This window comes from Hirundo rustica, chromosome 21, assembly GCF_015227805.2.
Source record: "Hirundo rustica isolate bHirRus1 chromosome 21, bHirRus1.pri.v3, whole genome shotgun sequence".
Lineage (NCBI taxonomy): Eukaryota > Metazoa > Chordata > Aves > Passeriformes > Hirundinidae > Hirundo > Hirundo rustica.
In genome coordinates, this window is record NC_053470.1 from 705,692 (window position 1) to 727,535 (window position 21,844).

The window sequence follows — 21,844 nt, forward strand, 5'->3', positions numbered from 1 at the left end:
GACTGCTCCGGGACTGCCCCGGGACTGCTCCGGGACTGCTCCGGGACTGCCCTGGGACTGCCCGGGGTCTTCCCCGGGTCTGCTCCGGGTCTGCTCCGGGACAGCTCCGGGATTGCCCTGGGACTGCTCCGGGACAGCTCCGGGATTGCCCTGGGACTGCCCGGGATCTTCCCCGGGTCTGCTCCGGGACTGCTCCGGGACAGCTCCGGGACAGCTCCGGGATTGCCCTGGGACTGCCCGGGATCTTCCCCGGGTCTGCCCCGGGTCTGCCCCGGCTCCAACGCGGCCGGTTGGCGGGCGGAGCCTCCCGGAGACCCCGCCCAGCCCCGGTGCGGGGCCAAAACCGGCGGGAGCGGAGCGGGAGCGCTGTGCCGGGACCGGAGCGCAGGGAGCCGAGCAGCCGGTGAGTGCCGAACCGAACCGAACCGAACCGAACCAGGGGATTCCCCCTCCTCGGAACTCCCCTCCCACAGCGGCCCCGCTCCCGTGTCCCGCCGCAACCTCCGGGCAACCCCCGGGAGTGGGATGGAGCCGGGGGCTCCCGGAGCGTCCCGGCCGGGGATCGTGCGCTCCTTCACCCGCTCCATGCGCCGCCAGGCTGGCCGGAGCAGCTGGGGCTGGACCCATGGACGTGTCCGAGGCCAGGTTGGACACAGGGGCTTGGAGCAGCCCGGGACAGTGGAAGGTGTCACTGCCCGTAGCAGGGGTGGCACTGGATGAGTTTTTGGGTTCCTTCCTGCTCAAACCCTTGTGGGATTCTGCCAAGCCTGCGTAGGACCAGCTCTTACTGGGATGAGCTGGAGGGAAGGCTGGGTTGTCCCAGGGGCTGCGTGTGGTGGCACCAGTGCTGGCCGCTGCCTGCAGACGCGGGACCTGGAGCCCTGCCCATCCCCAGCCCGGCTGCTCCCAAGGGGCTCTTGCTGGCCCTGCCTGCCAGGTGGGTACCCCAACACTCCCATGTTGCCCCCAGCGATGGCTGAGGAGCTCAGTGAGCTGCTGAGGGAGTTCGACGAGGTCATGGAGGACTTTGATCGGGGCCCTGCGAGTCAGTACCAGCAGCACCTGGAGGAGCTGAAGAGGAAAGTGGGACAGAGTGTGTACGACAGTGGCATCGATGAGCTGGAGAGTGAGTCTGGGGCTGGGGGATGAGCGCCCCTGGGGGAGGATGGTGTCTGTCAGGGTGGGAGCTCTGTGGTTCCTCCATGGGAAACATCTTCCTGCTGATGCTGCCTGACTCATCCCTGGTGGGCTGGATGAGCAATACCGGGGGATGACCACTGGATACTGGCCTAGGACCTGCCAACATCTGCCAGGGCTCCTTATGCCAGGCTGGCTGCTGCAGGACCATGAGAGGCTGGGGATAACCCAGTTCCCCGTAATAACCCTGTCTTTGGAACTGTGCCCAGACAACCTCTGGTGCTCTTTAACCTGAGGAAAAAAAAAACCAAAAACAACTCAGTTCCATTTTTCCAAGCATTCCTAGAAGCAGGGGAGGAGCAGATGGGGTCTCCAGGAGTGTGGCATCCTGTGCCATGGGCACAATCGGGCTGTGCTCCTGCAAAGTGTTCATCAGGTGCCCGTGCCCAGGGCCAGGGACTGATGCTCAGTGTCCGCAGGTGCCAGCACATCCCCAGGAAGCAGCCTCAACTCCAGTGAGGAGCACCTCAACACCCCAGCTGACACCTATCCCACCAAAGGTGAGCCTGGCCCCACCCAGAGGGGTTTGCAGGGCTTCCTTCTCTGTGCTCAGCTGGGCTTGGCAATGACAGCTAGCCCTGGATGGGGGGCTCCAATGGAGCCCTACAGGGTGGAAATGAGCCCTGGTGTCCTGGCTCTGCCTGGAAGAGGCAGAAGATGGATTGGGATTTCCCAGGGGAGGCTGGACTGGCTGGGACAGACGCAGTTGGAGTTAACAGCTGTGTTAGGAACAAGGTGTTGGAGTCTTTCCTCTCCCTGGTGAGAGGGGGAGTGGGAAGACCTGACTGTGTTTTTCCCCGCTAGCAAAGCTTGGAGACACTCAGGAGCTGGAGGAGTTCATCGCAGACCTGGATAAAGCCTTGGAGGGTACGTGCCCAGCCTTGATCCCTGCTCTTCCCATGGGATGAGACACCTGAGCTGGGGCTGCTCCACTGCCCCTGACTCTGCACAGCCTGGCCAGCTCCTCCTCTGCCTGGGGGTCCCACTGCAAGGGGCTTGGAGCCTGATTTTGGCTGCAGTGCTGGAACCCTTCCATCTTTTCTTATCGGGGGGTGGGGCTCATGGATGTCACCTCCCTCTTCAAGCTCTTTCAGCTTGGAGAGAAATTCCATGCCTTAAGTGTCTTCCCCCCTGCTGCCTCAGTTTCCTCAGATGAGGTGCAGTGCTGGTGCCTGGGGGAGGGCACTGGGGACATGAAGGCTGGGTTGGTCCTGGTGGTGAAGCCCAACAGCACAGCCTGCAGAGCTGTTGATGTTTTTGGGAAGATGCACAGGGACCTGTGGCCCTCTGCCTGCAGCCTCCCTCCAGCTGCTTCTCAGAGGCTGCTCTTTACTTGGGGAGGAAGGTGAGCAGGAGGAAAAAAAGGATATTTTATTGTGGTGTATCCTAACCTACCTGATCAGGAGGGAGGAGAGTGGGTCAGTGTGGTGGCAGGGAGGACAACCCCAGCCTGTGGGTCATGCTCTCCTCCTCTGGATGTTTCCCTCCTGGGGGTGTCCCTGTGAGAGGGAGTGATGCTGTGGGGGGCATCCCTGGCATCTGTACCCAGCAGCTCTGGAGAGTTTGGCAGCTCCCCGATGGCTGCTTTGCTGGGGAAACTGAGGCAGAGACCCACAGGGGTCTGCATGAGGGGCTGGAGGCAGAGAGAACCTCATTAAAGAACCATTTCCCCCCATGCAGACTGTGTAAGGCACAGTTCTGCTATCTGTTCCCGTCCCTGGTGTCCAAAATGAGGTGGCCGGTGGGAAGTGTTCCTTTGCAGGCCCCAGCTGTCCTGGGAGGGGACCAGAGCTCACCCCCCGCCCCAGATCTCGGCTCTAACCCTGCAGACTGTCACCATCCTCTGTGTCATCCTGCAGAGATGTGAGCTGTGGTGTGGAGTCTGGAGAGGAGGAGCCCCAGCCCTGAGTCTCTCTGATGCTGCCTCTGCTTCTGCACCTCTGCCGGGGGTGGGGCCGGCTCCGGGGCCGCACGGGGGACGGGGACGGGCAGCGGGGACGGATCCGGCCGCGGGATGATGGTGGCAGGCGCCAGGAGAGGACGGCCCTGCGCGGGCACCGGGCCCTGCCCTACGTGGGGTCTGGCAGCTCCGGGGACCAAGGGCTTTGGGGGGGAGCTGGGCCGCTGTTGAAACCCCCAGGGTGATTTTGGGGAAGATCAGCTTGCAGGACATCAGCGTGACCTCAGTGTCCCCCCCAGGCCGGGAAGCCCCGTTCCTTGGCGGCGTCTTTCACTGGTGACCTTTGCTCTGCGTGGGGAGCCCCAAATCGGGCCCCTCCCTGCCCTCCAAGTGCCTCTGCCCCAGCTGCTGCTGTAAATACTGTAAAAAAAGATGTTGTGTGCTGTACAGAGGGGACGTGGCTCTGTGAACAGGATTTTAAACCTCTGCCTGGCTCTGTCCATCTTTTTCGCATTGTCGGGGTGGGAGCAGGGATGCCTGGGGCTGGCTTTGGAAAAGGGGGACACCTCAGGGAAGCAAGTCCAGCAGCACATGCGTGGCTACAGAGGAACACCAGGAATCCCTCGTCTTCCCTTCCCTTGGTGCTTGGACAGTGTGGGGTGGGAGAGGGTGCAGAGTCCATCCCTTTCTCCAGCTCTCAGGGAGATGGAGCCTGTTATCCTGCTGGGATGGATGGCCCTGCTCTGGGGCTCTGCTGCCGCTTCCCCTGGATACTGCCCCTGTCAGCAGCCCAAGAGCAAGGCCCAGGGCTGTGGGTTTGCAGCCCTCTGCCGAGCTGAGCTTTGAGTGAGGTTTGGCCGTGGATGGGATGAGGGCTCCCCTGGGATTCCCCTCCTGTTTTTCCCCCGGGAGTTTCCCATCCGCGGGAGGTGCCCCTGGGAGCACGGGGATGGCAGAAGAGGAAGCTGTGGCTCTGCTCGTCCCCCTCTCTCCCTGTGATCTCCACGCGGAGCAGTGTCACGTGTGGCTGTGCTGCAGCTTGCGTGAGCAGGAAACGGGCACTTTCAGTTTGTGCCCTCGCCCCTGGTCCGTGGGTGCTGAGCAGGAGGATGTTGGACACCCCAGGACCCCAGGACTCAGTGCTGCTGGGGAGGCTCCGAGCACCCAGGATCCCAGCCTGGCAGCGCCGGTCCCGCAGGAGGGCGGCAGCGCTGACAAGGGGATGCTCCGGGCTCTTGCTGTCCCCGTGCTGTGTGATGTGACCGCTGATGTCTGTCCCAAACGGACCCCGAGGGGCAGCCGGGAGATGGGGGTGAGTGTGTGCCACGGTGGTGACACTCAGAGACGTCTGTGACACTCAGGGGTCTGCTCGTGGCACTCCGTGGGGGCACACAGCCCTCATCCCCGGGGCCGGGGTGGGGCGGGGGCTGTCGCCACTGTGCTGATGGCAGCAACCGGCAGCCTCCAGTGTCACGGGACGTTTTTCCCCTCTGAGTCACTGCGCTCAGCGTTTTGCCCTCACTGTCTTGCTCTGACTCTGGTGTTTGTTCCACCCACGGTGTCGTTCTGCCCACGGGCGTCGCCAGCTCCTCAGCCTGTGTGGGAAGGGGCTTTAAACCCACCCCTGCCAGCATGGTCCTGGTTGGTCACAGTGATGCTCAGGCTGTCGCTGTCCCCCAGGTCCCGTTCGCCCCCTTCCACCCCCACACCAGCGGCAAATGTTGCCAAGGCACAGAAATAAATATTTTCCGGCCCCAAATCTGCTGAGGCTGATAACCCCCGCAGCCACAGCACGCCTCTGGTGGCGCTCCCGGGGTTTGTTTGTTGTGGGGGTTGCCAGGAGCAGGTTGGGGTGTCACCCCGGGCTCCTCCAGCCCCTCGGGATCGGGGCGGGTGGATGGGAGCTGCCCCTGCCCCGTTAGCACAGAAGCCTCTCCTGCAGGGACACAGAGCTCAGCATCCGCTTGGCTTGGGGCTGAGGGTGTCACTGGGCACTCCACGGTGCCAGGTCTGTGTGTAGGGTGACGGGGGTCCTAATGCCAGCCCTGTCCTGCCCAGCCTGCGCTGCCAACAGATCATCCTAAACCTCTGGGGGGGCTTCCCAGGGCACTGGTGGAACCCCCACACTGTAAATACTAAAAAAAAAACCCATGTGGATGTGGCATTTGGGGACATGGATTTATGGTGGCTTTGGCTGTGCTGAGAGAACAGTTGAACTTGGTGGTCGTGGAGGGCTTCTCCTACTTAAAAATCCCATGATTCTGTGACTTCTTGCTGAAGCAGCTCCCTTTGGGCACAGGGGCTCTTCTGCAAGGACAGGGGGTGGATTTTTTTTTTTCTTGGGAACCCCAGCAAGAGCTTGGGGACATACCAGAGCGGCACTGAGATGGAGGTTATGACATCCACTGAACCATGGAGGGACAGAGAGCTGTCCAAGGGCTGTTGTGCAGCCGAGGAGGAGCCCTGACCTTGCTCCCACACTCACGGGGATATCAGACGGAGGGGGTGGGGGCTCCGTGTGTCAGAGGGTCTGTGTGTGGGGTGTCTGTGTGTCAGAGGGTCTGTGTGTGGGGGTGTCTGTGTGTCAGAGGGTCTGTGTGTGTGTGTGTCTGTGTGTCAGAGTGTCTGTGTGTGTAGGTGTCTGTGTGTCAGAGGGTCTGTGTGTGTGTGTGTCCGTGTGTCAGAGGGTCTGTGTGTGGGGGTGTCTGTGTGTCAGAGGGTCTGTGTGTGTGTGTGTCCGTGTGTCAGAGGGTCTGTGTGTGGGGGTGTCTGTGTGTCAGAGGGTCTGTGTGTGGGGGTGTCTGTGTGTCAGAGGGTCTGTGTGTCAGAGGGTCTGTGTGTCAGAGGGTCTGTATGTGGGGGTGTCTGTGTGTCAGAGGGTCTGTGTGTGGGGGTGTCTGTGTGTCAGAGGGTCTGTGTGTCAGAGGGTCTGTGTGTCAGAGGGTCTGTATGTGGGGGTGTCTGTGTGTCAGAGGGTCTGTGTGTGTAGGCGTCCGTGTGTCAGAGGGTCTGTGTGTGTGTGTCCGTGTGTCAGAGGGTCTGTGTGTGGGGTGTCAGTGTGTCAGAGGGTCTGTGTGTGGTGTGTCCGTGTGTCAGAGGGTCTGTGTGTGGGGTGTCTGTGTGTCAGAGGGTCTGTGTGTGGGGTGTCTGTGTGTCAGAGGGTCTGTGTGTAGGTGTCTGTGTGTCAGAGGGTCTGTGTGTGGGGTGTCTGTGAGTTGGTGGGTCCATGGGTTGCAGGATCTGCGGTCCTGCACGCGCCCTGGAGGTGCTGCAGAATCAATCAGCGTGAACACGCACGTCCTGCAATACAGGCAGTTCCTCTCCAGGGCCCTGCTTCCCACGGCAGGAAAAGCATCCAACCCAGCCCTGGCCAGGCTGGAGCAGGGCTCTGGTGCTGCACGGGGCCCCCAGTGAGGCTGTCACCGCTCCCTGCTGCAGTCCCCAAGGGCCCCCGAGTGTTTTCTCTGAAGCAGCAGGAAGTGGGGAATCCAAGTGAGGTGGCTGCACAAGCCTGCAGCTGCTCCCACAAACCCAGCTCCCACAAACCCAGCTCCTCAAACCCAGCTCCTGCAAACCCAGCTCCTACAAATCCAGCTCCTGCAACCCCAGCTCCTCAACCCCAGCTCCTCAACCCCAGCTCCTGCAACCCCAGCTCCTCAACCCCAGCTCCTGCAAACCCAGCTCCTGAAATCCAGCTCCTCAACCCCAGCTCCTCAACCCCAGCTCCTGCAAACCCAGCTCCTGAAATCCAGCTCCTCAACCCCAGCTCCTCAACCCCAGCTTCTCAAACCCAGCTTCTCAAACCCAGCTCCTGCAACCCCAGCTCCTGCAACCCCAGCTCCTCAACCCCAGCTCCTCAACCCCAGCTCCTCAACCCCAGCTCCTCAACCCCAGCTCCTCAAACCCAGCTCCTACAAATCCAGCTCCTGCAAATCCAGCTCCTGCAAATCCAGCTCCTGCAAACCCAGCTCCTACAAATCCAGCTCCTGCAAACCCACCTCCTGCAAACCCGGCTCCTCAAACCCAGCTCCTCAAACCCAGCTCCTACAAATCCAGCTCCTCAAACCCAGCTCCTCAAACCCAGCTTCTCAAACCCAGTTCCTGCAAACCCAGCTCCTCAAACCCAGCTCCTGCAAACCCAGCTCCTCAACCCCAGCTCCTCAAACCCACCTCCTGCAAACCCAGCTCCTACAAATCCAGCTCCTCAAACCTAGCTCCTCAAACCCAGATTTTCAAACCCAGTTCCTGCAAACCCAGTTCCTGCAAACCCAGCTCCTCAAACCGAGCTCCACAAGCCCAGCTCCTGCTGGTGGAGCAGGTGCTGGGTCCAACGTGCTTTCTTCCACGCTCCCCAGCGAGCGAGCCCCTTTTCCAGGCTGGGGGATGCAGCTCTTGCTTGGAGCAGATCTCCTGCCTTCCTGGGGCTGTGTTGGGACACGGAGGTGGCAGCTCTCATGGAGGTGGCCCTGGCTGGCAGCCAGTCACCTCCTTCCTGTGCTGCATGGAGGGCACCGCTCTAGGGATCACCCCTTTGCAGATGTTGCCTGTGTCTCCCCGGTTTTCCCCCCTCTCATGTCCTCAGGAAAAAGGGATGGAGGGATGCATCCCTCAAGGCAGGACCACCATGCTCATGCCAGGGGGCTGATGGAGCTGGAGGAGCTCCTCACCCAGGTGTAACGTTCCTCAGTGAAGTTGCTCCCACCTGGAAGGATCTCCTCAGCCACTGAGGGGCCAGGAAGAGTCACCAGACTTCCCCTAAAAGAAGTTGTTGCCACTCTGCAATTTGGAGAGGAACCTCAGCTCTCAGGGGAGGGGAAGTCCCCGGCTGCCCAGACAGTCTGGCTGTGATGGTGGAAGAGGCTGTGACTATTTTGGGAGACAGCCTAACCCCAGGGATGTCACAGCCTTCCTGTCCTGTAAAGCCCCCTCGCATATTTTTGTGGAATCCCAGAATGGTTTGGGTTAAAAGGGACCTTAAAGCTCATCTTGCTCCAGCCCCTGCCGTGGCAGGGACACCTCCCACTGTCCCAGGCTGCTCCAAGCCCCAGTGTCCAACCTGGCCTTGGGCACTGCCAGGGATCCAGGGGCAGCCACAGCTGCTCTGGGCACCCTGTGCCAGGGCTGCCCACGCTCACAGGGAACAATTCCTGATTCCCAATCTCCCACCCAGCCCTGCCCTCTGGCAATGGGAAGCCATTCCCTACTGTCCTCTCCCTCCTTGTTCTTGTCTCAAGTCCCTCTCCAGCTCTCCTGGAGCCTCTTTAGGCTCTGGAAGGGGCTCCAAGTTCTCCCTGGAACCTCCTCTTCTCCATGTGAGGAGTCTCAGCTCTCCCAGCCTGGCTCCAGAGCAGAGGGGCTCCAGCCTTTGGAGCATGGAGGGATTTTCCCACATTTACAGGAAAGGGACAATTTGGGCCCTTTTGGGTTTTCCACGGGTTCCTGCTGCACCCCAGGGCTGGGGGGATCCTCAGCACTGCTGGGACCTCACTGACTCCTGATGTCCCTGGGGAGCTCCGTGTGACCTCCAGCTGCCCAGGGGATGGGAGTTACCCCTCCCAGGGACCCCAGCCCCCATGGATGGAAGGAGACAGCCTCCCCCCGGGCCCCGCTGAGGTTCAGAGCGTGACTGGCGCCTGTGACCAGTATTTGGGGTTTCTTCCAACGGCCGCTGTTCCCTGCTCAGCCTCTGACTTCATCCCGCAGGTATCCAGAGACAATGCCGGTGCCGGTGGCCAGCAGGGCATCCTGTCCCCTCATGTCCCCCCCTCCCCGCTCACTTCCCGGGATTGTTGTGCTCCCCTGGCCGGGCCCGGCTGCCTTGTCCCCCGGGAGCGGGCAGGGATGAGCCGCACGTGCCGGTGGAGCTTTGCTCAGCTGGGGCATGGGATGGAGCAAGGAAATGTCATCCTGTCCCTGAGCTTCCTCCGGCCACTCTCCACTCCATCAGGAGCTCTAACGGCACGAGCTCCATCCCCATCCCAGACAAAACCCTTGGTCTGACATTACAGAGCCCGAGCCGGGTCAGGGCGAGCTCAGGGAACAGTGGATGGTGGATGAACTGGGCTGGGCTCCCAGCCAGCTTAGTGGCATTAACCTCAGAACTGAACTGCTTAATCCAATACCAGGAGAATCCAGCCCTGCATCACCATTCCCTGGCTCCAAGCCTCCATTCAGGCAGGGGCTGAGCCTGCAAATCCCTCCTCTGATTTCTGTGCCCAGAGGCCAGCAGCTTGCTCCAGCAGCTGTCTTTGGACCTGGAATACCTGCTTGTTCCCACACAATTCTTTGTGTTTTGGGAGCACAGTGCTCAGCCATGCTCCTTCCTCACTGTGTCCCACAAGTCTCCATGTCCTGCCTGTCCAGCCGCTGTGGGGAATGTTTAGGTTGTAAAGCTCAGCTCTTTTCCCATTTGGATATGATGTTTACTTTTTTTAGGATATGTTCAGAGAATCCAAGACTAGTTTGGGTTGGGAGGGACCTTAGAGGTCCAGTGCCACCCCCTGCCCATGGGCAGGAGCACCTTCCCCTATCCCAGGCTGCTCCAAGCCCCAATGTCCCACCTGGCCTCGGACACTGCCAGGGATCCAGGGGCAGCCACAGCTTCTCTGGGCACCCTGTGCCAGGGCCTCAACACCCTTACAAGGAAGAATTTCTTGCCAATATCCTGTCTGCCCTTGCCCTCTGTCTGTTTGAAGCCATTTTTCCTGTCTCTCTGCTGGCTCCAGCTGCACTCCAGCTGCATTCCAGCTGCCAGCCCCTGGATGACCAGTGCTGGGTGAGTATTGCTGACAGCCCCTCTGTGCAGAGACCAGGGGGATGAAGCATCCTGCTGCTCATCCCTGCAGCTGTGCATGGTCCAGAGCATCCCTCCTTCCCTCCTCCCTGCTTGCCCTCGGGGTGCTCAGCTGAGATGCAGCTCTGGGTCCCTCTGATCCCTCTGGGACAGCAGCTCTGGCCGGACAGCTGCAGTAGGGGCTGGACCAGGAGCTGATTCTTTCCTCCCTGAGGATTGCCCTGGTTTGTCCCAGCCTGGGAAGCGGGGGAGCAGCAAGGAAAGCAGCAGCTCTCCCCTGGGTGCCCTCTCCAGGTGGGGTGCTGGATCCAGGGTGGCCCAGAAGACTCAGGGATGGCTCCTGGAGCTTTGGGCTGAGCTCTGCTGCGATCAGATGGGTGGGAGATGAGGATCTGCCACACCAGTAGAGGCAGAGGACAGTGGGCTCATCCTGGAATGATGCCAAGGGCCTGTGCAGGGAGCTGGGGGGAAACTGGATGCTCCCAGCTCCCCCTGGCCACGTGTTTCCAGCTTCTGCTATTTCAGGGCTTCCTGTTTCCCTCAACAAAGTGCCTTCCTGGCAGGCTGGGACCAGCCTGGGGCTGTACCTGCCTTGCTGGGATAGGGCTGGGCTCCACATCCAGCCAGGGGGATTTGTTCTCCTTCTGCTGGTGCTCCTGAGCATGGAAAACAATGGGCAGGAAACTGGGGATGGGGTCTGTGTTCCTCCCCCATGGAGCAGCTTAGTCCTGGCTGAGGGAGCTGGGGGGTGCTCAGCCTGCAGAAAAGAGGCTCAGGAGGGAACTTTCCTCTCCCTACAATTCCCTGGAGGGAGGGTGGAGCCGGGAGGGGATTGCTTCTCCCAGGTAACAACCGGCAGGACAAAAGGAAACGCCTGAAATTGTGCCAGGGAAGTTTAGGTTGGATATTGGGAAATTTCCTTCCTGGAAAGGGCTGTCCAGCCCAGGCACAGCTGCCCAGGGCAGTGGTGGAGTGCCCATCCCTGGAGGGATTTAACAGCCCTTTGGATGTGGCACTTGGGGACACGGCTTAGTGCCTGGCCTTGGCGGCGCTGGTATCTTAGAGAGCTTTTCCAACCCCCAAAATTCCATGAATCTGTGATCACTCCAGGGCTCCGTGCTCCTCTGGGTGGTTTCCCAGCAGGGACCGGCCACGCTTCCAGACCAGGAGGAGAAACCAGCGGCTTTTGAGGCAGTCCCCGTGGGATAAGGAGGAGAAATAGGAGGAGACGGCCCCAAGGACGCGGCGGAACAACCGGAGCTCCGGGATGTTCGGACCTGCTGCACCTGCTGCTGCCCGGGCCGCTGCCGCCCTCTAGTGAGCCCCAGCACGGGGACACTGGGGACACTGGGGACACTGGGGGACACTGGGGGTCACTGGGGACACTGGGGGTCACTGGGGGACACTGGGGACACTGGGGGCACTGGGGACACTGGGGACACTGGAGAACACGGGGGACACTGGGGACACTGGGGGACACTGGGGGACACTGGGGACACTGGGGGACACTGGGGACACTGGGGTCACTGGGGACACTGGGGACACTGGGGACACTGGGGAACACTGAGGACACTGGGGACACTGGGGACACTGGGGGACACCGAGGAACACTGGGAACACCGGGGAACACTGGGGACACTGGGGGACACTCGGGGCACAGGGCGGGCTCTGGTGGTGGCGCTGCACAGGGGGACAATGAGGGGGGATCATTGGTGGGGGTCTCTTCTGGGGAGGCCAAGGACGGGGTCCAAGATGGGGAGGGTCAGCTATGGGGGTCAGTGATGGGGGGTCAGCAGTTGGGGTCAGTGATGGGTGGTCAGTGATTTGGGTCAGTGATGAGGGTCACCGATGGGGGTCAGTGATGGGGGTCAGTGATGGGGGGGTCAGTGATTTGGGTCAGTGATGGGGGTCAGCGATGGGGGGGTCAGTGATGGGGGTCAGTGATGGGGTCAGCGATGGTGGTGTTAGGAAAATTAATCCACAAACACCAGAGGTTTATGTCCAAAAAGGAGACAGAGGAGTCCTTTTACTTTATTCGAATAAAGGGAGAGGCCATGGGGCATTTCCCCTGGGGTCTCTCAGTTTTTCGGAGGACGCAGCCTCCTTTTTATTCCCAATTTCCCGGCCGCATTTCCCTCTCTCTTTCCCCATTTGCTGAGGTACTTGAGAGCCACAGACTTCCCGAAATGCCGAAGACCTCAGATTCCCCTTTCGATGTATAACCCCCCTAATTTTTAATTCTTATGGGATTTATGGGTTTTCCCCATTGTTGCTTTCATCTTTCAGTATTTAATTTCATTTACAAACAAACCGTAGGTCTGTTTGTAAAGGCAAGTATCTTCTCCATTCATCAATCAGTAGAATCCTTCCCATTGTTTCTCTTATCTCTCAGCGCTAGTTTTATCTACCAGCCGACACAGGGCTTGTTTGTAAAGACAAATCTTGTCACTCCTCTCAGTGGTCAGCGATGGCGGGTTAGCGACGGTGGTCAGAGATGGGGGGGTCAGCAGCAATGCGGGGATCAGTGATGGGCAGTCTCTGCTGGGGTACCGGGGGTGGGGCTGGACAGTGAGGCGGTCCGAGGTGGTGAGAGCGATGGCAGGGAGCGGACGGGATAGGGCAGGGCAGGACAGAGCCCGGTGCCGGTGCCGCCGGTGCCGCCGCGCAGAACGGGGCGCTGCCGCTTTAAGAGCGTGGTGCCCTCACCGAAGATGGCGCCGGCCCGGTGCCCTCACCCAAGATGACGCCGGCCCGGTGCCCTCACCCCAGATGACGCCGGCGCGGTGCCCTCACCCAAGATGGCGCCGGCGCGGTCTGCCCGCGCGTCTCTGCGCTGAGGGGTGTGAGCTGAGCAGGCCCCGCCCCGGCGCGCCCCGCCCCTTCCGCCCGCCCCGCCGGAGGAGCCGCCGGAGGGGCGCGGGCGCCGGGCCCGGGACGGGCCAGGCCGGAGACAGCGGGGACGGAGGTACGGGGACAGCGCCGGGGCAGAGCCGGGGGGAGCTCAGAGGGCGGCAGCGCGGCCTCTTCTCCTCCCGGCGTGTGCGGCCGTGCCCTGGGCCCTGGTGGGGAGGAACGCGGCTGCCGCGCCGGGGGCTTTGCAGAAGGTGGTGGTGGAGGCTCAGGGCAGTGGGGGAATCCGGGGGTTGTGGGTGCCCGCGTCGGGCAGGGACGTGCCGGTGACTGGCAGGAGTCATGGACTTCCCCCTGCCAGAGGGCTGGGTTGGATGGGGTACTGGGGAGGAATTCTCCCCGTGAGGAAGGAGAGGCCCTGGCACAGGGTGCCCAGAGCAGCTGTGGCTGCCCCTGGATCCCTGGAAGTGTCCGAGGCCAGATTGGACATTGAGGCTTGGAGCTGCCTGCGACAGTGGAAGGTGTAGAGGGTGGAAGAAGATGGGCTTTGAGGTCCCTCCCACCCCAAACCCTTCAATGACTCCGTGAGTCCCCTGTGTGAAGTGCCAGCAGCCCGCCCAGTGCAGGGCTGGCACTGCCCCGCTGTTCAGCCTGGGAAGGGCTCTCTCTGTGTCCTGGCTGGACTTCCTTGCCTGAAAGCCTCTTTCTCATCCAGCAGCTCCAGGAGGTGCCAGAGTGGCAGCAGGGGCAGCTGATCCTTGGCAGAAGGTACTGATATAGCTTGTTGGGTAGATAAATGACCCTCTGGAATGGTTGCTGACCTCTCCGTGGGGGAATGCCAGTGCTGGGGGCAGAGAATGGGATGGGATTCCCTCCTGTCTGTCCCTGCTGCAGTGCACGGGATGGAGCTGGTGTTCCTCTGGGTCTGCTTGGGTGCTCAAGGAAAACTCCCCTCTGAAGGAACCTCCAGAAATAGGGTGAGAAACAGAGCAGCTGGGTGCTGTGAGCTTTGGCTTGTCCAGGCCTTAAAGCCTTCCTTAATCTTGGAGCTCGTTCCTCAGGTTTTTGCAGGCAGAATGAAATGAATGATTCAGCTTTTCACATCTGTTCAGAGCAGGTGTTTGTGGAATGCACACTTTGCAATTTTCCAGGAGTTGGTGGTTCTGTTCCAGCCTCAAGGGTCTGTGGCACAAGACTGGGAGCACCTAGGAGGCTGTGGGGACATGGCTGGCAGACACTACTGCTCTTCTGACTCCCTTTATTCCCACAAGGACTCAAAAACAGGATTGTTTTTGTTTTCGTATGCTGCATGGGTGGTGCTTGTGTAGAATAGAGAATTGTTCTTAATTCTTTGGGATGCAGTAGCCAAATCATCTTCTGTCTGTGCTGAGCTGCCCCTCAGGAATGGCCCCCACCCTGTGCATGGAGCAGGAAATGGGCTGGGGCCGTGACCTCACAGTTGGCTGCACCAAAATATCTTTTGAGATTTGGATTTGTGCTCCTGTGCCTTGCATCTACCTTCACGCCACCTTCCCCAAATCCCAGATGATTCCTTTCCCTCTGTCACAGGCCCTCATTTTCTTCTTCCCTCCTGGTTGTGCAAGGTGGCACCAGCTGTCTCCCCAGCTGGATGTGGCTGCTAGTAAAGGAGGGCAAGTTGACCCCCAAATTTCTCACCTGGAGTGTGCTCACACAGAGTTCATCCACGCAGTATCCCACGTCCCTTGGGTGTTCTGGGAGTTGGCCAGGGTGTCCGCAGCCCCAGGCTGCCCAGACAGGTGAGGGCTGGCGCTGACAGACCTTGCCGTGGTCTGGTCACCAACTCATCCAGCAGGTTTGTCCAGCAGCTTGGAATCAGGTGTGAGTGCAGAGGTGACAGCATGGGTGGGAGTGGTTCTGTGCATCAGGCCTTTAATTGTTCCCTCTGGGATGACAACCCAGGCCTGGTGCTGCAGCACAGCCTCACGTGCCGGTGTTTGTGAGGGACTGCGAGCCCTGGTTTTAGAGGTCGTGGAATGCTTTGGGTTGGAAAGCCCATCCAGTCCCACCCCCTGCCAAGGACAGGGTCTCCAGGCTGCTCCAAGCCCCATCCAGCCTGGCCTTGGACACTTCCAGGGATCCAGGGGCATCCACAGCTTCTCTGGGCACCCTGTGCCAGGGCCTCACCCTCACAGAGAAGAATTTCTCCCCAATATCCCGCATAACCTCTGGCAGTTTAAGCCACCATTCCTTGCTCTCTGTGGATGAATACATGTTTTATTTGGAACAAGGAGCAAGCCTAGCTGTGCACTTTGGTCGAACAGAGCAACTGGTGGCATTTTGGGGTGGGATATTTCCATCATATCCCTGATTTTCTTCTTAACAGTCCCCTTTCCTCTTCACGGCTTTTCCTCCAGAATATTTGGACCCAAAAATGTCCCAGTTTGTGCTGTTGCTGGGTGGGAGGTGAGGCTGGAATGTGTGTCCTGCTTTGGGATGAGGTTGGAACCGTCCCTGGAAATTCAGTGAGCCTTGAGAGTGACTCCAGTGCTGCACTTGGCCCTGTGCTATTGTACCATCCTGTTCTGCCTCAGTGTTGTGGGGTTCAGAGCTGCTGGGCTGTGATCCAGCACTTCCAAAGGGTTGCATTTATTCCTTCCTTCTTCAGGAGAACTTCTGTTCGTTTCTTAACCATCGGCAAGGAAGGAGAGTTTATAGTTCAGGTCAAGGAGGTGCCAGTGAGTGGAACGAAATCCTGTGGTTTGATAAAAATATATAAAATCATCTCCGTGTCGTGTGCTGAGCAGCTGGGATGGATTTTGTGGAGAGGGAGGGCTTGGAAAGGTACCTGGTGTGCTCAGCTCTCTCTGTGTAATTCCCACTGCAGCTGGCAGCAGCTCCAGGTCATCCATGTGGCTCTTCAGAGGCTCCGCAGCAGCCCTAGCCTGGGCTCTGGCTCTCCTCCCCTGACCCTTTCCCTCGCCTCAGGGAGCCTTTCCCAGCCTGTTCTTTCCTAGGATTTTGTGCAAGTTGGGTGTTTTGTGCTCTCTTTGTGCCTGAAAATCCCCTGTTAAACCTGTTTTAGCCCATATTTCGGTATTGTGGGCGTTACTATCTTGCTGAGCAAAGAGCTTAGTTCTCATCAGAATGAGTCTGGGCCTGGTTCTGTGTGGTACTGTTTGGATTTTGGGGTGTGTTCAGAAATGTCTCCTAAAAACGTCAGAAAGGGAAGGTATTCTGCTGGAAGAGATCCAGCTGGGCATTCACAAAGCATGAAATGACAGGTTTCCAGCTGGGGCTGGATGCAAGCGTGACACTAAACTGGGCTATAAAGTATAATTGGAAATATCTGTTGACGTGTTACTTTTGTAGCCGTGACAGTCCTTAAAACAACTAAGGGAGGAAAAAAAGGCAAAAAAAAAGGTGGTGTTTGAGGCAAGGTGGTATTTTATCAGTGGTTATTTGGTTTTTTTTTTTAATCTGGCACAGTTTTGGGCATCAGCTTTCTCTGTTAGATCTGTAACAGCAGATCCTTTTTCCTTTTGAATTCCAGGAAAATACTAAATATAGCAGATATGGCAAGAATGGGTAAGTATAAGGCATGTGATCCAAAGGTGTGGATCCTCTGTGATGGTGAATGGACAGTGTGTGACTCCAGCAGAGACATTTATAACCTGGAAAGTGGAAATGAGCTTACAAAATACTACAGAACAAACTCACAAACCAGTAACTTACTTATTTGGGAAGTAGAGAGTTCTCTTACTTGTTGCACAGAGAAGCTGTGGCTGCCCCATCCCTGGAGGTGTCCAAGGCCAGGTTGGACAGGACTTGGAGACCTGGGACAGTGGATGGTGTCCCTGCCTATGGCAGGGAGATGAGATTTCAGGTCAATTCCCACGCCAATCATTCTGAAATTCTGTGCTTCTAGGTATTAACATCTTCTCATTGGCATCCAGGCCATTTTCCAGTTGCTTTTGTGGCAGAGGTGCTGGGGCTGTTTTCACGCTGTGCTGTGAGCTGGGATGAATCTGTGGGGCTGCACCCTGGGGACCCTGTCCCAGATACTCCAGGATGAAATCCAGCCCTGTTTGTTCCGTTTCCCTCTGGGTGGTGTGTCAGTCACGCTCCTCCCGTGTGCCCTGGGGCTGGGTGACAGCTGGTGGGTGGTGTGCAGGATTTGCTGACCCCTGGGAGTCATCTCTTACCAGCCACACAGCTATGTTGGGAAAGCAGGGTGATCCTCCTACACGGAGCTGTGACACCGTCCTGGATTCCCAAAGAGGCTAGGAATGTTACTGTGTTTGAGTATGGAAACTGCTGTAAATAACTGGGTTTAGTCTGGAGAATACAGTTTAGAGTAGTAGCAACCACCCTCAACTGGTCACAAACTACCTGTAAGCTTGGTCTTGGGCGTTTTCATGTTGAGCTAGTTTTAGTCAAAACATAAAGCAAAAAGGAAAGGAAGCTGGAAGTAGTTGTGAGGAAACTCCTGGGAAGAGCTGGCTGAGCTTAGACTGTGGCTTTTTAAGTGAGAGCTAAAATGGTAATGATGGAAAGTTTAGGAGGAAAAAAGAGAGTTTTTGCAGTGAAACCAATTGATGGGGCAGATAACTGTGAGTTAGTAACCAAGTTAGTAACCAAGACATGTTCCTAATTCTGAGTTGTGATGTACCAGTGCTCCCAGCTCAGCTGGATTTGCATTAAACATTTGTTTTGGCTTTTGGAGGACTGTTGCTGGTTCTGAACAGGGCTGGCAGTGCCTTTGGGCACACCTGTGCACTCACCTTGGTCTGGAGCAGTTGCTGGGGTGGGTTTGGGATGGGTGTGTTGCTGTATGCCTCCGTTTGAGTATTCCAGTGTCCTGGGCTGAGGGGCAGAAGCTCTGTGGAATGGTGGATTATTCCAGAAGAGGTGGTCCTGGTGCTGATGAAAGGATGGGGGCTCTGTGTGTCTGTGCATCCTGGGATAGCAGCAGATCCCACAACACCCTGTGAGCCCACGTGCCTGGGAAACCCGAAGTGTCACAGGGTTCATATGCTGCTCTCTGCCATGACTAGTGACGTGTGACAGCCCCGTTACCTTGCTGGAGAGATGTCAGAGCAAAGCCTGCAATATTGGCTCCCAGGGCCTGTGTCAGTACGTGTCAGAACAGCAAAAGAGCCCCAAACAAGCCCTAAAACAATGCAAGTCTTTGTGTTTGGCCTGTGTTGGTAGAATTCCCAGTTCCTCTCAAACCTCCTATTGTTCAGGCTGGCATGGCTGGACAGCTCTGGCCCAACACAGGCAGCATTCCCGGGATGTGTTTGCCTGTGCTGGAGCGGCTGCCACGGGCGAGAGGCTGCCTGGAGAGGTCAGCATTGTGCCAGGGCCAGCACAGCTCTGTGTCCCTAGCCCAGGAGGGACAGCTTCTCTGGGATCCTGCTCCTGCACTGGTGCTCTGTCAGTGTCCCCAGGAGGGACAGCTTCTCTGGGATCCTGCTCCTGCACTGGTGCTCTGTCACTGTCCCCAGGAGGGACAGCTTCTCTGGGATCCTGCTCCTGCACTGGTGCTCTGTCAGTGTCCCCAGGAGGGACAGCTTCTCTGGGATCCTGCTCCTGCACTGGTGCTCTGTCAGTGTCCCCAGGAGGGACAGCTTCTCCAGGATCCTGCTCCTGCACTGGTGCTCTGTCACTGTCCCCAGGAGGGACAGCTTCTCCAGGATCCTGCTCCTGCACTGGTGCTCTGTCAGTGTCCCCAGGAGGGACAGCTTCTCCAGGATCCTGCTCCTGCACTGGTGCTCTGTCACTGTCCCCAGCAGGGACAGCTTCTCTGGGATCCTGCTCCTGCACTGGTGCTCTGTCACTGTCCCCAGGAGGGACAGCTTCTCTGGGATCCTGCTCCTGCACTGGTGCAAGGCTGGGGGAGCACCGGCATCTTCCGTGGCCACGCTGGGAATGGAGCTGTCATAGAATCCTGGAATGCTCTGGGCTGGAAGATACCTTGAAGATCATCTACTGCCGTGGGCAGGGACACCTTCCACTATCCCAGGCTGCTCCAAGCACTGTCCAACCTGGCCTTGAACATTCCAGGGATCCAGGGGCAGCCACAGCTGCTCTGGGCGACCTGTGCCGGGGCCTCCCCACCATCACAGGGAGGAATTCCTTCCCAGTATCCATCTAACCCTGTTCTCTGCTGGGGTGAAGCCAGTCCCCCTTGTCCTGTCACTCTAGGTCCTTGGAAATTTAGTGCAGTTTCCTCTCTACCGGAGCTGGGGCTGGTTGTGGTCACTTCAGACAGCACAGGGAATTGGGAAAGAATGGCTTGGAAAAATACCATTGACTTGGATATGAAATGCCTGCGGCAAATCACCGGCTCTTTTGTCACAGCATGGGGACACAGGGCTGGCCCCTCCCTGGGGTATTGATTTGGCAGCACAACTGTGCAGAGCAGGCTTCTCAGTTCAACTCCTCCTGCAGAGGGTTCCGTGTCTCACAAAATCCAAACCAGCTCTCTCAGTTCACACATTCGTGGAGTTTCACCCTCACGGAGTCCTTTCCTCTGCTCAGGTTGGGAAATGTGGGGATTTTTTAGTGTTGGTGTGAACCTGTAGAGTGATGTTCCCCAGAGAGGTGGTGGACTCTGTGTCCCTGGAAGTGTCCAAGGTCAGGCTGGATGGTACTTGGAGCAACCTGGAATAGTGAAAAGAGTCCCTGCCCCTGGCAGGGGTGGGATTGGGCTTTAAGGTCCCTTCCAACCCAAGTCATTCCAGGACTGTGAAAACCTGGCTCTGCTGGCTCCCAGCCAGGCACCAGGAGTGTTGATCCAACAGCCAAATGCTACATTTTTTTTCCTTTCCTTTCCTTTCCTTTCCTTTCCTTTCCTTTCCTTTCCTTTCCTTCTTTTTCCTTTCCTTTCTTTCTTTTCTTTCCTTTCCTTTTTTTTTTCCTTTCCTTTCCTTTCTCCTTTCCTTTCTTTCCTTACCTTTTCCTTTTTTTCCTTTCCCCTTTTTCCTTTTTTCCTTCCTTTCCTTTCCTTTCCTTTTCCTTTTCTTTTCCTCTTCCTCTTCCTTTTCATTTTTTCCTTTTCCTTTTCTTTGTCCTTCTTTCCTTTTGGTTTTTTCCATTCCTTTTCCTTTCCTTTCCATTCCTTTTTTCCTTTCCTTTCCTGGTCCTTTCCTTTCCTGTTCCTTTCCTTTCGGTTTTCCTTTCCTTTCCCTTTTCCTATCCCTTTCCTATTTCCCTTTGGGTTGGGTTCCTTGTCTCTTTCTTTCCTTCCTTGTGTTCTTCCTTTCTTTCCTTTCCTTTACCTTTCCTTTCCTTTTCCTCTTCCTGTTCCAGTCCTTTCCTTTTGTCCTTTCCTTTCTTTCCTTTCCTTTCCTTTTTCCTTTTTTCCCTTTTTCCTTTCCTTTCCTTTCCTTTCCTTTCCTTTCCTTTTTTTTTCCCCTCCAGTTACAATTGGCTTATTTTGCAGTTTTTTCTTAGTTTGTACACCAGTGGGTCTGGTACTTGTGGGAAGGGATGTGCCTGAGAACCACGTGGGGCTGGGGAGGAAGGAGAGCCCTGAGCTGTCAAAGCTCAGCTTAGATTTGCTGATCCTTAAAGAACCCGCAGTCTTGTGATCCAGGTTTTTGGTTTCCCAGAGGAAACAGCCACTGGCTGGTGAGCTGGCTCCTTCCCACAGCAGGAATGGCTCCAGAGGTGGCTGGCTGGGATTGCTGCCTGCTCCTGGCGGGGATCTCCTGGTGTGATGTCCATGTGGTGCTGCTGGAGCTGGGGTCAAGCCCCTCCTCTGACAGGGAGGAAAAACTGCTGTGGGAGCTTTTTCCATGCTGTGACGTGCAAACCCTCGAGCCTGTGTGCTGGAAGGGCTGCTCCGAGCGTGGCGGTGCCGGAGCTCTCAGAGTCCCGATCCCATCCCCTGCTGCCACAGTGACACTGGGACGCGGGTTACAGCAGGACTGAGGGAGCCCATCTGCTGGGTGACACCAAAGCTGGGAACAAAGGGAAAACCTTGGAATCCTTGGTTTTTGGATTGGAAATGGCAGCGAGGGCTGAGCATCCTGGCAGGATGGCAGCGAGGCTCCAGCTTCCTGCTGACAGCGCTGTCACTGAGTCACTTCCAGGCAGCGTCGTGGGGACCCTGCCCGGTTCTGCTTTGCTGCTTCCCTTTCTCTGACTGCCACGGGGAGCACCAGGACGGAGTAGAAGGGTGGAGGAGGTGGATGGGAGCAGCTGAAGGAGGATGGTGTCACGCGAGCGCTGGGGACACCAGCAGCCCTGGGGTACGTATGAGTTCTCTGGGGGTTCTGGCAGTGCCCGTGTGTGTGCAAAGGGGCAGCTGTTGCCTGATGGAGAACTGGGGTAAATGAACAACCAGATAAGCATGAAAACAGTCTTGTTTTTTATTTAATTTTCTTCCTCGTGCTGAGAAAGCATTGCTCACCTGTAGAGGGAGTGTTTTGGTAAAAAAAAAAAAGTGTCTTAAACCTCTGTCTGGAGCTGACAGGAGAAGTGAGCATGGAGTTATCTTCCTCTGCGTCCTTCTTGAGCTGCTGAGAGTTCCCTGGCCCCTGCTGTGGCTGGAAAGTGCTGTATTTGCTGCCGTGGATTTGGGTTTTAAAGCTGTAAATGAGAAGCAGCTCAGGAAGGGATTGAGGGGAGCAGGAGGTGCCGTTGCTCTGGTTTTTGCTCCTCCAGCAGGAACTGCAGTTGCCAGGGCTGCAGGAACTGCTGCTTTCTCTGCAAAGCAGAGAGGCTTAGATGGAATATTGGGAGAAATTCTTCCCTGTGAGGGGGTCCTGGGTGCCCAGAGGAGCTGTAGATTCCCCTGGATCCCTGGCAGTGTCCAAGGCCAGGTGGGACCCTGGGGCTTGAGCAGCCTGGGACAGTGAAAGGTGTCCCTGCCCATGGCACGGGAGAGAATGGGTTGGGCTTTAGGATCCATCCCACCGCAGCCATTCTGGGATTCTACAAATACAGAGATATTTCAAGCCCATTTCCCACATACTTAGACACACTGAGTCTTATTGGAAAACCCCTGTAAAACCACGTTATGCTGCAAGCGAGCCCTGAGACACACGAGCACAGTTCCCTTAATTCTCTGTCAGGCTGAAGGGACCATCCCTGCCTCCCAGGCTGGGAGCTGG

The 21,844-nt window shown here is 57.6% G+C and overlaps 2 protein-coding genes across 7 annotated transcripts in view; both read left to right on the forward strand.

Moving 5' to 3' along the window:
* Positions 1–332: 332 nt before the first annotated feature.
* Positions 333–3,583, forward strand: LOC120762063 (regulator of cell cycle RGCC-like). The gene is made up of 5 exons (XM_040084075.1): positions 333–403; positions 971–1,126; positions 1,617–1,697; positions 2,002–2,064; positions 3,057–3,583. The coding sequence occupies exons 2-5, from the start codon at positions 973–975 to the stop codon at positions 3,062–3,064; spliced, it is 306 nt and encodes a 101-aa protein (XP_039940009.1). The 5' UTR covers positions 333–403; positions 971–972; the 3' UTR covers positions 3,065–3,583.
* A 7,604-nt stretch (positions 3,584–11,187) lies between these two features.
* LOC120761961 (H(+)/Cl(-) exchange transporter 5) overlaps positions 11,188–21,844 on the forward strand; it is a 30,813-nt gene continuing 20,156 nt past the window's right edge. The window contains exons 1-2 of one of the 6 annotated variants that reach the window (XM_040083772.2): positions 12,778–12,855; positions 13,456–13,508. Coding sequence is in view for 2 of the 6 variants with exons in the window: in XM_040083777.2 (XP_039939711.2) it covers positions 20,941–20,980 (40 nt within the window). In the remaining 4 variants the exon portion in view is untranslated. Of the gene's footprint in view, positions 11,208–12,777; positions 12,856–13,455; positions 13,509–16,272; positions 16,308–20,918; positions 20,981–21,844 lie in introns of those variants that run through there. The other 5 variants (XM_058423203.1, XM_040083774.1, XM_040083771.1 and 2 more) reach the window with 5 other exon arrangements.